At 34.6% G+C, this 11658-nt stretch overlaps 1 protein-coding gene across 6 annotated transcripts in view; it reads right to left on the bottom strand.

Annotated features, from left to right (window-relative positions):
• LOC119544096 (sodium channel protein type 2 subunit alpha) overlaps positions 1-11658 on the bottom strand; it is a 169308-nt gene that overhangs the window by 81112 nt on the left and 76538 nt on the right. For 2 of the 6 annotated variants that reach the window (XM_037849225.1, XM_037849224.1), the window contains exons 4-8: positions 5541-5630; positions 4723-4851; positions 4062-4153; positions 2907-3179; positions 242-305 (exon numbers count right to left, since the gene is read on the bottom strand). In XM_037849225.1, coding sequence (XP_037705153.1) covers positions 242-305; positions 2907-3179; positions 4062-4153; positions 4723-4851; positions 5541-5630 — 648 coding nt within the window. Of the gene's footprint in view, positions 1-241; positions 306-2906; positions 3180-4061; positions 4154-4249; positions 4342-4722; positions 4852-5540; positions 5631-11658 lie in introns of those variants that run through there. The other 4 variants (XM_037849228.1, XM_037849227.1, XM_037849226.1 and 1 more) reach the window with 3 other exon arrangements.

Genomic DNA, 11658 nt, shown 5'->3' with positions numbered 1-11658 from the left:
TTTCATTGAATTTATTTGGAAGATTAGCTGTGACCTAGTATGGGAAAATAATTGCTGCATATGAGTGTGTGAAGGAGGTGAGAAGCCACACTTATCCCAGCTATTCTGGGAGTCAGCCGTGAAGCAGAATTTATGGAGGACTTTGAATGAGGAGCGAGCGGGGGCTGGGTGGGTGGAAGTGGCAGGTTTTCAAGGCTGATGGAGCAGTGCAGACTGAGACTCCATACCAAGCATCACTTACCCTGCATCTGAACTGTTGCCACAAAGCAGAGCATCGTTTTGCCCTTCCAAAAAGTAAAAATGACCTAGTTAAAGAGCAAGGGGTAAAAAGAATCATTAAAAACCCTCAAAACACACCAGCCATAGTAGCTAGGTAATAAAGCTTACAAATTTATTTCAATCATAACAAAATGGACAAAATACATATATGACTAAATGAAAAGACACTTCATTTTAATAATAATTGAATACTAAACAAATTTCAAAACACAACATTTTTGATTAATCAAATGTTGGAAAAATCTGCTTAAAAAAGAAATTTGTTTTAGAGGGAATAACTATTCTCATAGTAGCATTTATTGCACATACAAACTCAAATTGCTTGGTATGCTTCAAGAAAGAGCTCTTGACTTAAGGCTGTTTGCTTGGCCCAAAAAGTGAGAGAGAAGGAAGACTTGTTACTTTTAAATGTCTCTGTACAAGTAAAATATTACTTTACAAATACTCTTTGCTGGACTCAGAATAGATTCTGCCTTTTTTTTTTTTCTGCCAATTTAACTTAATTTCCTGTGGAAGTGGGCTTAGGCGTTTGTCCCTTCTTTTCGTAAGATGCTGTAAGTAAGTGTTTTGTTTGGGGCTTTTGTTTGATTACTGTATTTAAAATGAACAAGATAAACTTGTTTCTTTTGAAATATATATTTTCTAAGTATATACCTTATATATAAATTAAATAAGTTGCAAAGACTGTTTAAGAAAAAATACATACACATTCACACATAGCATTTTGTATTTACAAAAATACACAAACACACACATAAACAAATACACACATATCCCCTCCCCAATTATCATGATTTATTAGGAATTCTTGGAATACTTAAAGCCTGTATTCAAGAATTACCCTAAATCTTATGTAGGGAAATATGGCTCAATTATTTTGTAAAAAAATTAGATCTTTACCTCAGGACATACATCAAAAAATAATTTTAGATTTTTAAAATACGAACCCATGAAAATGATTTATAGGAAATATAGATCATGCTCTTTATTTGTTGCATGTATAGGTGACTAGTTTTATATACAGAAAAACTAGGTGACTATTTTTATTATCTCTAAATTATGAAACATTTTCTAAACATAAAATAGAAGAAATGACAACAAAAATTAAATACATTTACACATCAAAACAAACAATAAAATGAAAAACAACAAACAAGGAAGGCAAATGCTAATATATTAATATACTAAATTAATTTAAAAACTCATGAATTTCCCAAAACCCACTATTTCCAGATAGAAGAATAGGTAAAAATATCAAAATATTTCACATTATAGGAAATATGTAACATACCAGTGATACTAATAAAGTTATCTTAAACAATTCTACTGCATTAATAATTAAGGAACAAATGAAAACAATAGTAGGATACACTTTTCTTTCTATCCAAAGATTTAAAAATATGGTCATAGTCGATGTCAATGCGAGTTCAGTAAGACAACCACTACTGTAGGGAGTAAATAATTGGTACATCTCTCTGCAGAACAATTTGGCACAATCTCTCCATGGCCTTAATTTGGTCATACCCTTTCACCGTAAAAATACTACTAATAGGAATCCATCTTAAGGACACACTCAGAAATAGAGAAAAGATTTATGTGCAAAGATTGCTGTGCTGTTATTATAATAGTAATAAACAGGAAACTCCACAATAGAATGTTTTATTTATTAGTTTATTCAATGAATCTTATTCCCCCAGTATAAATCTCCAGCAAATATGCTAATTCTTAAACCAATAATATCATGTGAGAAGTAATATAATTTCATAGGGTTCTAAAAAACATGTAGAACATGAAGGATACCTTAGAATAAGTATCCCAGTTGGAGCAGTGATAATCAAGAGACCAGTGGAAGCTGGCTAGCTAATTGAAATGAGGAAGGAGGGGCTTAGATATCCGTAAGACAGAGGAGTTGGCCTCAATGATAAGGAAGTATACTGAAGTATATGGCATCATAAACTTATTTTGATGCCCATCAGTAAAATAAAATCAAATGATACTGATAAACCACTGTAATACAATGACCATTACTAATGGGATAAATTACAATGGTAATATTGTAGTTGCAGGCTTTTTTAGTTTACACTTTCGCATCATCAGTAAGTAAATGGTGAATCAGGGTTGCTTAACTCTCTGTGGTATATGCAAATTCAGATTTCACTTTGGAGAGTGGTTTCTCTATTTCTAGATACCATATGCACTCAATACGGATATGGAGTCAACCAAACGAGCCAAATTATTTTCCCCCAGTCTTCTTAAAAATACATTTCAGCATAATACATAGAATAGTTCAAACTACTGATTTATTTATTAAGATAACTAGAAACTCTTGGTCCTTTCCTAACAAACATTTTTTTTTTTTTATTGCATAATATGATATTGCTTTCAACACTGGTTTACGAAAAGATCACACATTTTCACACGGTAACTTTTATCATATTGATTGACAGATAAGGAAAAAAGAGCAGGGTATCATTTGATTTACCTATTACATGTATTAAGTCATCTTAAATTGGTCTAAGTCATTTGGTTCAAACCAAAGTTAAGATAAAAATTTCTGATACACACACATACATTTTTTAAATATCTAAAAGACTGAACAACTGAATGGTTAAAAGAATGTATCTTACTTTTATCTTCAATATATTCATCCCAGTTAAACATGCTCACTGTCCTATTGAAAGCGGTACCGTTCACATCCAATGAGTTATTAAAGAAGGAAGTGATGTTTAGTTCAAAGGAAGAATTATCTGGAGGCCATTGCAAACATTTATTCCTCAGGTTGCCCATGAAGAGCTGCAGCCCAATCAGCGCAAACACGCTCAGGCAGAACACAGTCAGGATCATGACGTCAGAGAGCTTCTTCACCGACTGGATCAGGGCCCCCACGATGGTCTTCAGGCCTAGAGATAAAGTCAGAGAGAGGAATTTAAATATACTCACTGACAGCTAGTTTATGGGCAAAAACATCATAAGCTTGTCCTGGAAAATAAAGATGTCATGCAGGATGCCAACAATATTAGTGTAATGTTTGTGATTGAATAACATTTTCATGAAAAGCCTGCTAGCTGGTGAAAATGAATGAAGAGCAGAATTTGTATGTTCATTAGAAAACTGTGAATGGAAATGAACAAAATGTGTATTTCCAAACACTCCTTATAGCAAAAGAAATGATTTTGTTACTCATGCTTAAACATCAACCCTGTATAAATATTTTGCTTTTATTTGCAGATGTCTTATGCCTTAACCCCTTATTGATTTTAGGAAAGTCTATATGAAAAGCATAGTAAAAAATCTTAAAGTCACTGAATTATGAGGTTGTACGTTTGTGAATTCTGCAAACTCAAGTATGGGTTAGAGAAGGAAGACATCTGAAAACTGAGCCCCATGCAGCACTCATGCTATCCCTGGCTCTTTTATTTATCTGTAGTTAAACAAATTACCAATTTGAGACCTAAATGGTCAAATTTGTATCAGTTTGAGTGCCTCATAGTTTAGCTTCTATGCGGAAAGCTTGATGTTATAAAATGCAAACCATGTAGCCTGTTACTGCAAATGCCTCATGCACAATCTTGTTAAACCCAAAGGCTGATTTAGGACAGTTTTAAAGAAAGCAAGTAGTAAAAAGCAAAGAATCAAATCCATCCCAAATCTGATGTACTGATTCTTGCTTTTTGTACATATGTATTTGCAATATGTGACAAGCAACAAGGCTTATGCACAAAAGCTGTGATTTTAGCACCAATACAGCTAAAGCCAGCCTTGGTGTTTAACCTCGCTCTCACCTGGAATGACTGAAATTGTTTTCAATGCTCGGAGAACTCTGAATGTTCTCAACGCTGAGACATTGCCCAGGTCCACAAACTCTGTCACATATCTGTAGTAGGGGAGTTCACACACAAACACAATGACAGAACACAAGAAACAGTTGGAGATATAAGGGGCCTACCACCTTATACCAGTTTCTTCTTACCTGGAATTACAGAAATAGTTTTCAAAGCTCTCAATACTCTGAAAGTTCGAAGAGCTGAAACATTGCCTAGGTTTACAAATTCTGTTACATACCTGTAGAATTAAATCAGAGTTATTCAGAATTTAGGGAAATCTAAGTCTATGTTGGTCTTTCATCAAGACCTTTTCAACTTCAACGAGTGTTGCCATCAGATTTTCCAATTAAGAGAAAAATGACATTGTCATCAATCATAAGCTCTATTACTCAGAGAACTTTATTTCATTACTTTAAAATTAAATAACCACATAATTTACTGTGATAGTTTCTAATTTCTCCAAAGAGAATGATTTGATTGTAAGAAATACAGTTTAAATTCACATGGCAACTAAGAAAAACGCTTGAACTGCCAAGGGAAGCCACCAAGGAGAAATATAGTGTAGGCTCCCATCAAGGATTTACTCTTCCCATGTGTAGAATGTGTTAAAGATACTTACGCAAAAGTAATGACTGTGAAATCCAACCAATTCCATGGATCCCGTAGAAATGTGAAATCTTCCAAACAAAAGCCCCTTGCAAGTATTTTTATAAGTGATTCAAAAGTATAAATTCCTGTAAATGTGTACCTGAGAGAAAACAGCCACGCCAGCATTAAAGATGTAGTAGATAATTTACATGTACATATTTTAAAGGAGACAAACAAAAATGAGAGGCTTCCATATGGGTCTTAGCTTAGGTAGGGCTTAGGGCAAAAGAAACATTAAGCTCTGAAAGTTATTCTCATTGACTTTAATCGAATGAATATTGAGTTATTCACATTACTTTAAAAGGCCTTGACAATATGATTCTATATAAAGGTATTATCTGAAATTTGTGGCTTTCAGTCTGGTTTAAGCAAATAAATAGTCCTCTAAAAATGAGGTATTTGTGTTTCCTAAAATGTGCACCATTAATACTCATAAAATATGTACTATAAAATATGGACCTGTGATAATCATGAGAAATGGATCATACAAACTAGGGATAATTTTTATCAGTGGATGTTAGTAATCACTGATGATCTTCAAAAGAGTGTAAGGCTAACAAGAAAGATAAAGGGCTACAAATATTGGTAGTCAATCCAGTGCAGTAATTTAAGCAACTGAAAGAGCCACTGCAGGCTTTGTTCTAGAGTAAATTAGTGGTTGAAAGAACTTGTATCAACATTTGGCTTAGAGTAGCTAGTGTGATTTGCAAAAGAAACTGATGGGATCTCAAGACATTAAAATATATAGGGATATCAATATTGAAATATATTTTTCTATTTTTTACTTACTCCACATTCTTTGTCCAGTCTGGAGGGTTACTCATGGTCATAAATACACAGTTGGTCAGAATAGTACACATGATGAGCACATTGAATAGAGTAGAAGACTATTGTCAAGGAAACAACATTCAACGGAAAATTTCATTTTCACCCACAAACATCCCATGCAACACCATTTTTAGAACTTTTATGGTTTTATTTTTGTTATCATTGTGTTCTTTTTCCACTTCTGTAATTCAACAACCTCATTAATAGGCCATGTCTTCAAAGCAAACTATAAAACATTTTAAGGCTATTTAGGTGCTTTTCATCATTAAAAAGAGGAAATGCAAAGGAATCAGTTTATTGGTGAATAATTTATCAATTCCAGTTTTCTTAATGATATACTCAGCTGAACAAGTGAACTGTAAGCTCAGCATGTATGTAAATTCATCAGTGGAATTTAAATAATTAATCAAGTGCATTATAACTCCATTTTAAGGGTCAACCTGGGAGATTCCCTTATAAAAGTTCCTTTCTAAGTAGAGTGTATAATTTATTGCAATTGCTCAAAAATTCTGAACTGTAAGAAAAGATGGCTGGTGTTAGTGCTGGCATTTCTTGGGTTAGTAACTGGCCAAATTATTTACTAAGTTCCCTGAGCCTCAGTTGAGTTGGCTATGAAAGTGAGAAAAAAGAAAACCATTTCACAGGATTGCTGTGAGGATCAAATTATATAAAATATGTTAAAGCTCCTACAACTTAACCTGTCTGGTATATAATAGATGCTCAAGAAATTGCTTTCCTTACTTTCTGAATCATAGAGAACACTACTTACAATGTGTCTAGTTTCTTTCACTCTTCCCAATTTTGCCTTATTATATATAGCCAAAGCCTTTTATTTTCCACTGTATTGAACAACAACAGCAGCAAAAACTCTTGAAGAAAATATTCAGTAGTCAGATAATTGAAATAATTTTCCTTCATATTTAATAGCATGCATAGTAAGGATTCAGTCACAATTATGTAAAACAGCAGTTTTATCAATGTAAATTCAGACACAATTATAAAAATCCTGGAGAGGGAATAAATGATATTCATACCCTTCTCACTCTGTTTTTATCATAAATCACATTATTTTCACATAACACATTGACAACACAATTTCACATGTGGCACAGCAGGACAGTGAGCACTCAATGAGGCATTAACCTAGAAAGGAAGTTTATTTGCACCTGCGACTAGCTTTAGTCAAAGCAATAATTGATTTTTCATTTTTACTACCATTGACATAAAGCCCATGCTTACTGCTCATAGCTAGTTCAAATGCATCCACATGTAAACAGTCACAAATGAATGATGTGGATCAGCCACCTGAGGGCACTACAACCTAGCGAACACAGAAAACACCATCTCGAACAACAAATATTTTTACTTTATTTTTAAAAAAAAAAGAAAATATAAGGTAGAGTTAAAAGTGACTCACTAAAAAAAAAAAAAAAAAAAGTGACTCGCTATAATACTACAGGGTCCTCTGTAGTATTATAAGGCATAGTCACCAGCCTCAACACAGTCCTGTATTTCTCCACTTGCTTCCTGCTTCTATTTTCTGCAAAGAGATTTCAAATATTCTTCATTCTTCTACCACCTTCAACTCTCATCTTCCTTTTCTCTCAGTCCCAAGCAGATGACCTCATCCCCTACTTCCCAGAGAGGAGACAGAATCAGACTACCATTCTCCATTTCCCAGTCCTAAATTGACAAATCTCTCTGCATTGGCACCTATCCTTTCCTCCTTTCTATTACAAACATGAAGTGTCCAATCTCTCCACCCATATCCTGGATACTGTCCACCTTTTCTGAAACCTTCAGGAATCTCTTATCTCCTCCCTATCTTATCTTTAATGTCTTCCACTCTATTGGCTTCTTTCCAGCAATACCTACTTAAGTTCTCCTATCTGGGGGGAAAAAAAGGATATTCTCCACTAACCCACTATCCTCTTCAATTAACTGCAGCCCTATCTTTCTTTTCCATTTCACAGTCAAATTTCTTGGAAGAACTATTTATCTTTTCCTCCCATGTGTATCAATCACATTCTTAGCCTACCAGCACACAGAAGCTTTTCTCTCTAAAGACAACAAAAACGTCCATGTTACTAAAAACAAAAGGATAATTTTGAATTCTTACTTGACTTGATTTCTCAGCCTCATTTGGCATGGTTGATTCTTATCCCTTTACTAAATTATCTTCCCTTTGCTTTCCAATCCCCAGGTTTTCTTGCTGCCTCATGGGCATTACTCGGAGTCCTTTGAAATGTTGCATTTTCATGGGGCTGTATCCTAAGCCACCTTCTCCTCTCCTGCTATACTAATCCCATTAGAGCTCATCAGCAAACATAACTTCAAGTACCATTTTTACTTATACTATCAATCTCAAATATTTCTCTCCAGGCTAGACTTCTCTTCCACACTCCACGTATATCCAGTTGTCAATAAGACATCTGCACTTACTATTTCATTTGCACTTCGAACTCATTTAAGATTTTGAATTCTAAAACTGAACTCAAAAAGAGTTGTAAACCTCTTTCCTTGCCCCAGATACTGCTCATTTTAGATCTCTGTATCTTAGAGAATGGTCCATGGCATTGGGAACTTAGAAGCAAACTTGAATTTCCTTTTCCTAAACCTTCACATTCACTTTAGCACCAAATCTTATCAATTTTGCCTCTTTTCTCTGGATTCTGTCCACTTTTCTCCATGCATGGTAATCACTGCATGGCCCAGGTGACTATCAAATCTGACCTTGATTATTGCAGTCTCCTCCAAACTGTCTTTCTGAATTTATATTAGGCTCTTCCAATCTACTCCACGCATTGCACCTGAATGACCTTTGCAAATGTAAATGTGATCCTTTCAGTGGCTTTCCCTTAACTCTCAGTTACTCTTAGGATGATCATCAAATGTCTTCACAAAGATTCAGGATTCTAGAAAATGTGTCTTTTTTCTCCTACAGTTTCATCTTCGTTACTTTTCTTTTCCCTCTCTCCATTCTAATAACATTCTATTTGTTTTAGGCCTTCAAATGTAATGTTCTCCTTCCCAAATCAAGGCCTTTGCAAATGCCACTCTTTCTTCCTTTAATGCTTTCTTCCTCACCCTAGCCAACTTGTACTTCTTCTTTAGTACTTAGTTTAAAAGTTGTTTCTAGTAGAAAGACATTCACATCACCTCCTGACCTGTTCATGTCCACTAATTATACATATCTAAAGTACCTAACACTATTTCTCCTATGATTAATTTAATGATGGTCTTTTCTGTAGACTGTCTGCCTCTTGAGGTCAGAAATCATGTCCATATTGTTCACTATGATATTCTTGCCATTTCACCCAGTGTCAGCTGACTGTTAAATGATGTTGATTTTGCAATTTGTTTATTCCTAAATGGAATGATTTCTTCCCCTTTTTAATGATTCTTGATGAATTTGGTGATGTTGTATAAAAATACAGCATACAATTTGTTTCCTCACATATCAACTATGTAGATTTCCACAATTTTTGTGAAAGGGATGTGATAGGCCAAATGTAAGATAGAAATTGACTTAGCCTAATTATATTTATCTCATATAATGGACTGAACCATGGTTTTATGTCTCTTAAAAATTTCACTCTTTATAATGGTAGAATTTAATTATATATGGTAAAGTATAATTTTAATATGGATTAATAAAAAAATGATTATTTTTCAGTAAGTCACAGTTAATAAGCATTATGCTAAAAAAGAGGTGTTTTCCACATTGCATGACAGACACCCAAAAAGAAAAACAAATAAAATGATTTCGCTTTTAAAACAAAATAAGAGACAACTAGAGTTAAGTTTCTATGCCTTTGATTTAATAGGGATCTCTAAATAGAGAGTTTCAAAATTCATGTAGCTTATAAGTACATCTCAGAGGTGGAGTTTGAATCCAGGGTTTCTGATACCAAAGCCTGTATTTTTCATTTTCCTACCCTCTAAGAATGATAGGCAGTTCAGTGTTGGTTGTGTGATTTGGAGTGTTCCAGGTCTTTGGTGGCTTAATCAAGCCTTATGACTTTAAATACTCTCCATACACAGGCATTTTCCAAAGTAATATCTCCAGCCCCAACCCTTTTCTGAATACCAGACATGTATGTCCACTAAGACCTCAACACCTCTACTGGATATCTAATAGGCATTTCAAGCACAGCATATTCAAAACCAAGCTCTTGATTTTACCCACCAAATTGCTCCACCAGAAACCTTCCCAAGCTCAATAATCAGCAACTACATTTTTTTTTTGACCAGACTAAACACTTGGAGTCATTCTTAACTCCTCTCATTCCCTCATACTCAACATCCAATTTCTCAGCAAATCCTGTCAGCTCCTCTGCAAAATACATTTAAATGTGGTGATTTTTACCACCCTCATTGTATCTGCTAGTCCAAGTTGCCACCATTTCTTGCCTTCATGATCACAGGAGGCCCCCAATCCATCTGCTTTCTCCACCTTTCCCCTGGCAGGCAGTCCAAGCAGCAGCCAGAGGAATCCTTTTCACATGCAAGTCAGGCCATACAACTTCAAACATCTCCAGCTTCTCATTCAGAGTAAATTGTGTGTCCTTACCATGACTTACAACTTCAGCCCCTGATATCCACTCTCACTGACCTTCTCTCTGCCTTTCCCACTTTGCACCAGACATCCTTGTCTCTTTGCTGATTCTTGAACACACTAAGTGCCCTTTTACCCATGTACTTTGCCTTCATACTTCCTGTTTCCCCTGTACTTACTTTTCCCTTGGATTTTCATGTCTCACTCCCTCTCTTCCCTCCATTCTTTGCTCAAATGGCACCTTAAGCACCTTAACAGAGAGTACTTCCCTGATCATACTATCTAAAACAGTACCTTGTCATGCTTTCCTTCTACACTGCTTTATTTTTCTTACTAGCATGATTCACTTGCTGACTTATGATTTACCTGTTTATTATCTTTCCCTTCCCAAATGGCACACACATCTGAATGTAACTACATGAAAGCAGGCTTTGTTTTGTTCAATGGTGCATCCAATGCCAAGAAGAATATCTACCACTTAGTAGGCACTTGGTAAATATTTGTGAATGAACGAATGAGCTAGTGAAGAATGTAAAATAAAGGAGGAAAGTATGCATATTAAACTAAAATAATAAAAACTAACATGAAACATTTAAAACTCTGATAGAAAATTTTAGGAATATGGATTATTTTTAACTTGTTTGCTATCTAGAAAATATAACCATATTTTATTTAACTATTAAAACAAGATACTAAGCATGTAAAAAACATTTTCAGTTTTCAAAATATACCCTGACAAAAATATAACAAGCGTAAGTATAATTTCTCTTTCTGCCAAAACCAAGAAACAAAACTATTTTGAAATACAACAGCTCTTAATGAAGGTAACAACTCCAAGAAATGTCAGGCATTTGGTTGTAAATAAAGGTATCAGTCCTGGTTTAAAATACTAACTTCTTTGTTGTGGATGGCTATTTCCTAGTTTGTAGACTAATGATAATAAAAGTACAATCTCTCCTACAGTGTGCCAAAATCAATCATGACCATCTCCAAACATTTTTAACTTGCAGAAAAGGGGACTGCATTTGAAGTTACAGCATTAGGATTTGAGTCCAGGGTTTGTGTTATAAGAAATAAAGGACAAAATAATTGAGAAAGTCATTTGAAAATTGTGCAATATGACATACATAAATTTACTAGAATCTCTGATCAAGTATGCCACTTGAGAGGCTGAAGGATTTATCCATCTTAGACTATTAGACCACTTGCCTTTTATTTTCTTACCACTCTACTCCAATATGAGGCATCCAAAATATAATATTCTAATTCAGACAATTAAAGATAAACAAAAAAATCTACTTTTCTACAATGGAAGAAATTTTTGACTGTAAACCACCTGTAAGCTTCTAGGAAAGTCAATAATCTAGCTTGGCATACCTTAACAAATCTGGCTGGCTTCTCCTTTCAACTTTGCTTCCCTGAAGGTCAGTTGTCTTACTTTGCCCCATGGAGATTAAGTTCTTTCCTCTGGAATCCAAGTGCTCTCCTACCATTCAGGTTGTATCTGGATTCCAAGAAAGC

This window comes from Choloepus didactylus, chromosome 9, assembly GCF_015220235.1.
Source record: "Choloepus didactylus isolate mChoDid1 chromosome 9, mChoDid1.pri, whole genome shotgun sequence".
Classification (NCBI taxonomy): domain Eukaryota; kingdom Metazoa; phylum Chordata; class Mammalia; order Pilosa; family Megalonychidae; genus Choloepus; species Choloepus didactylus.
This window is presented reverse-complemented; position numbering and strand designations above follow the sequence as displayed.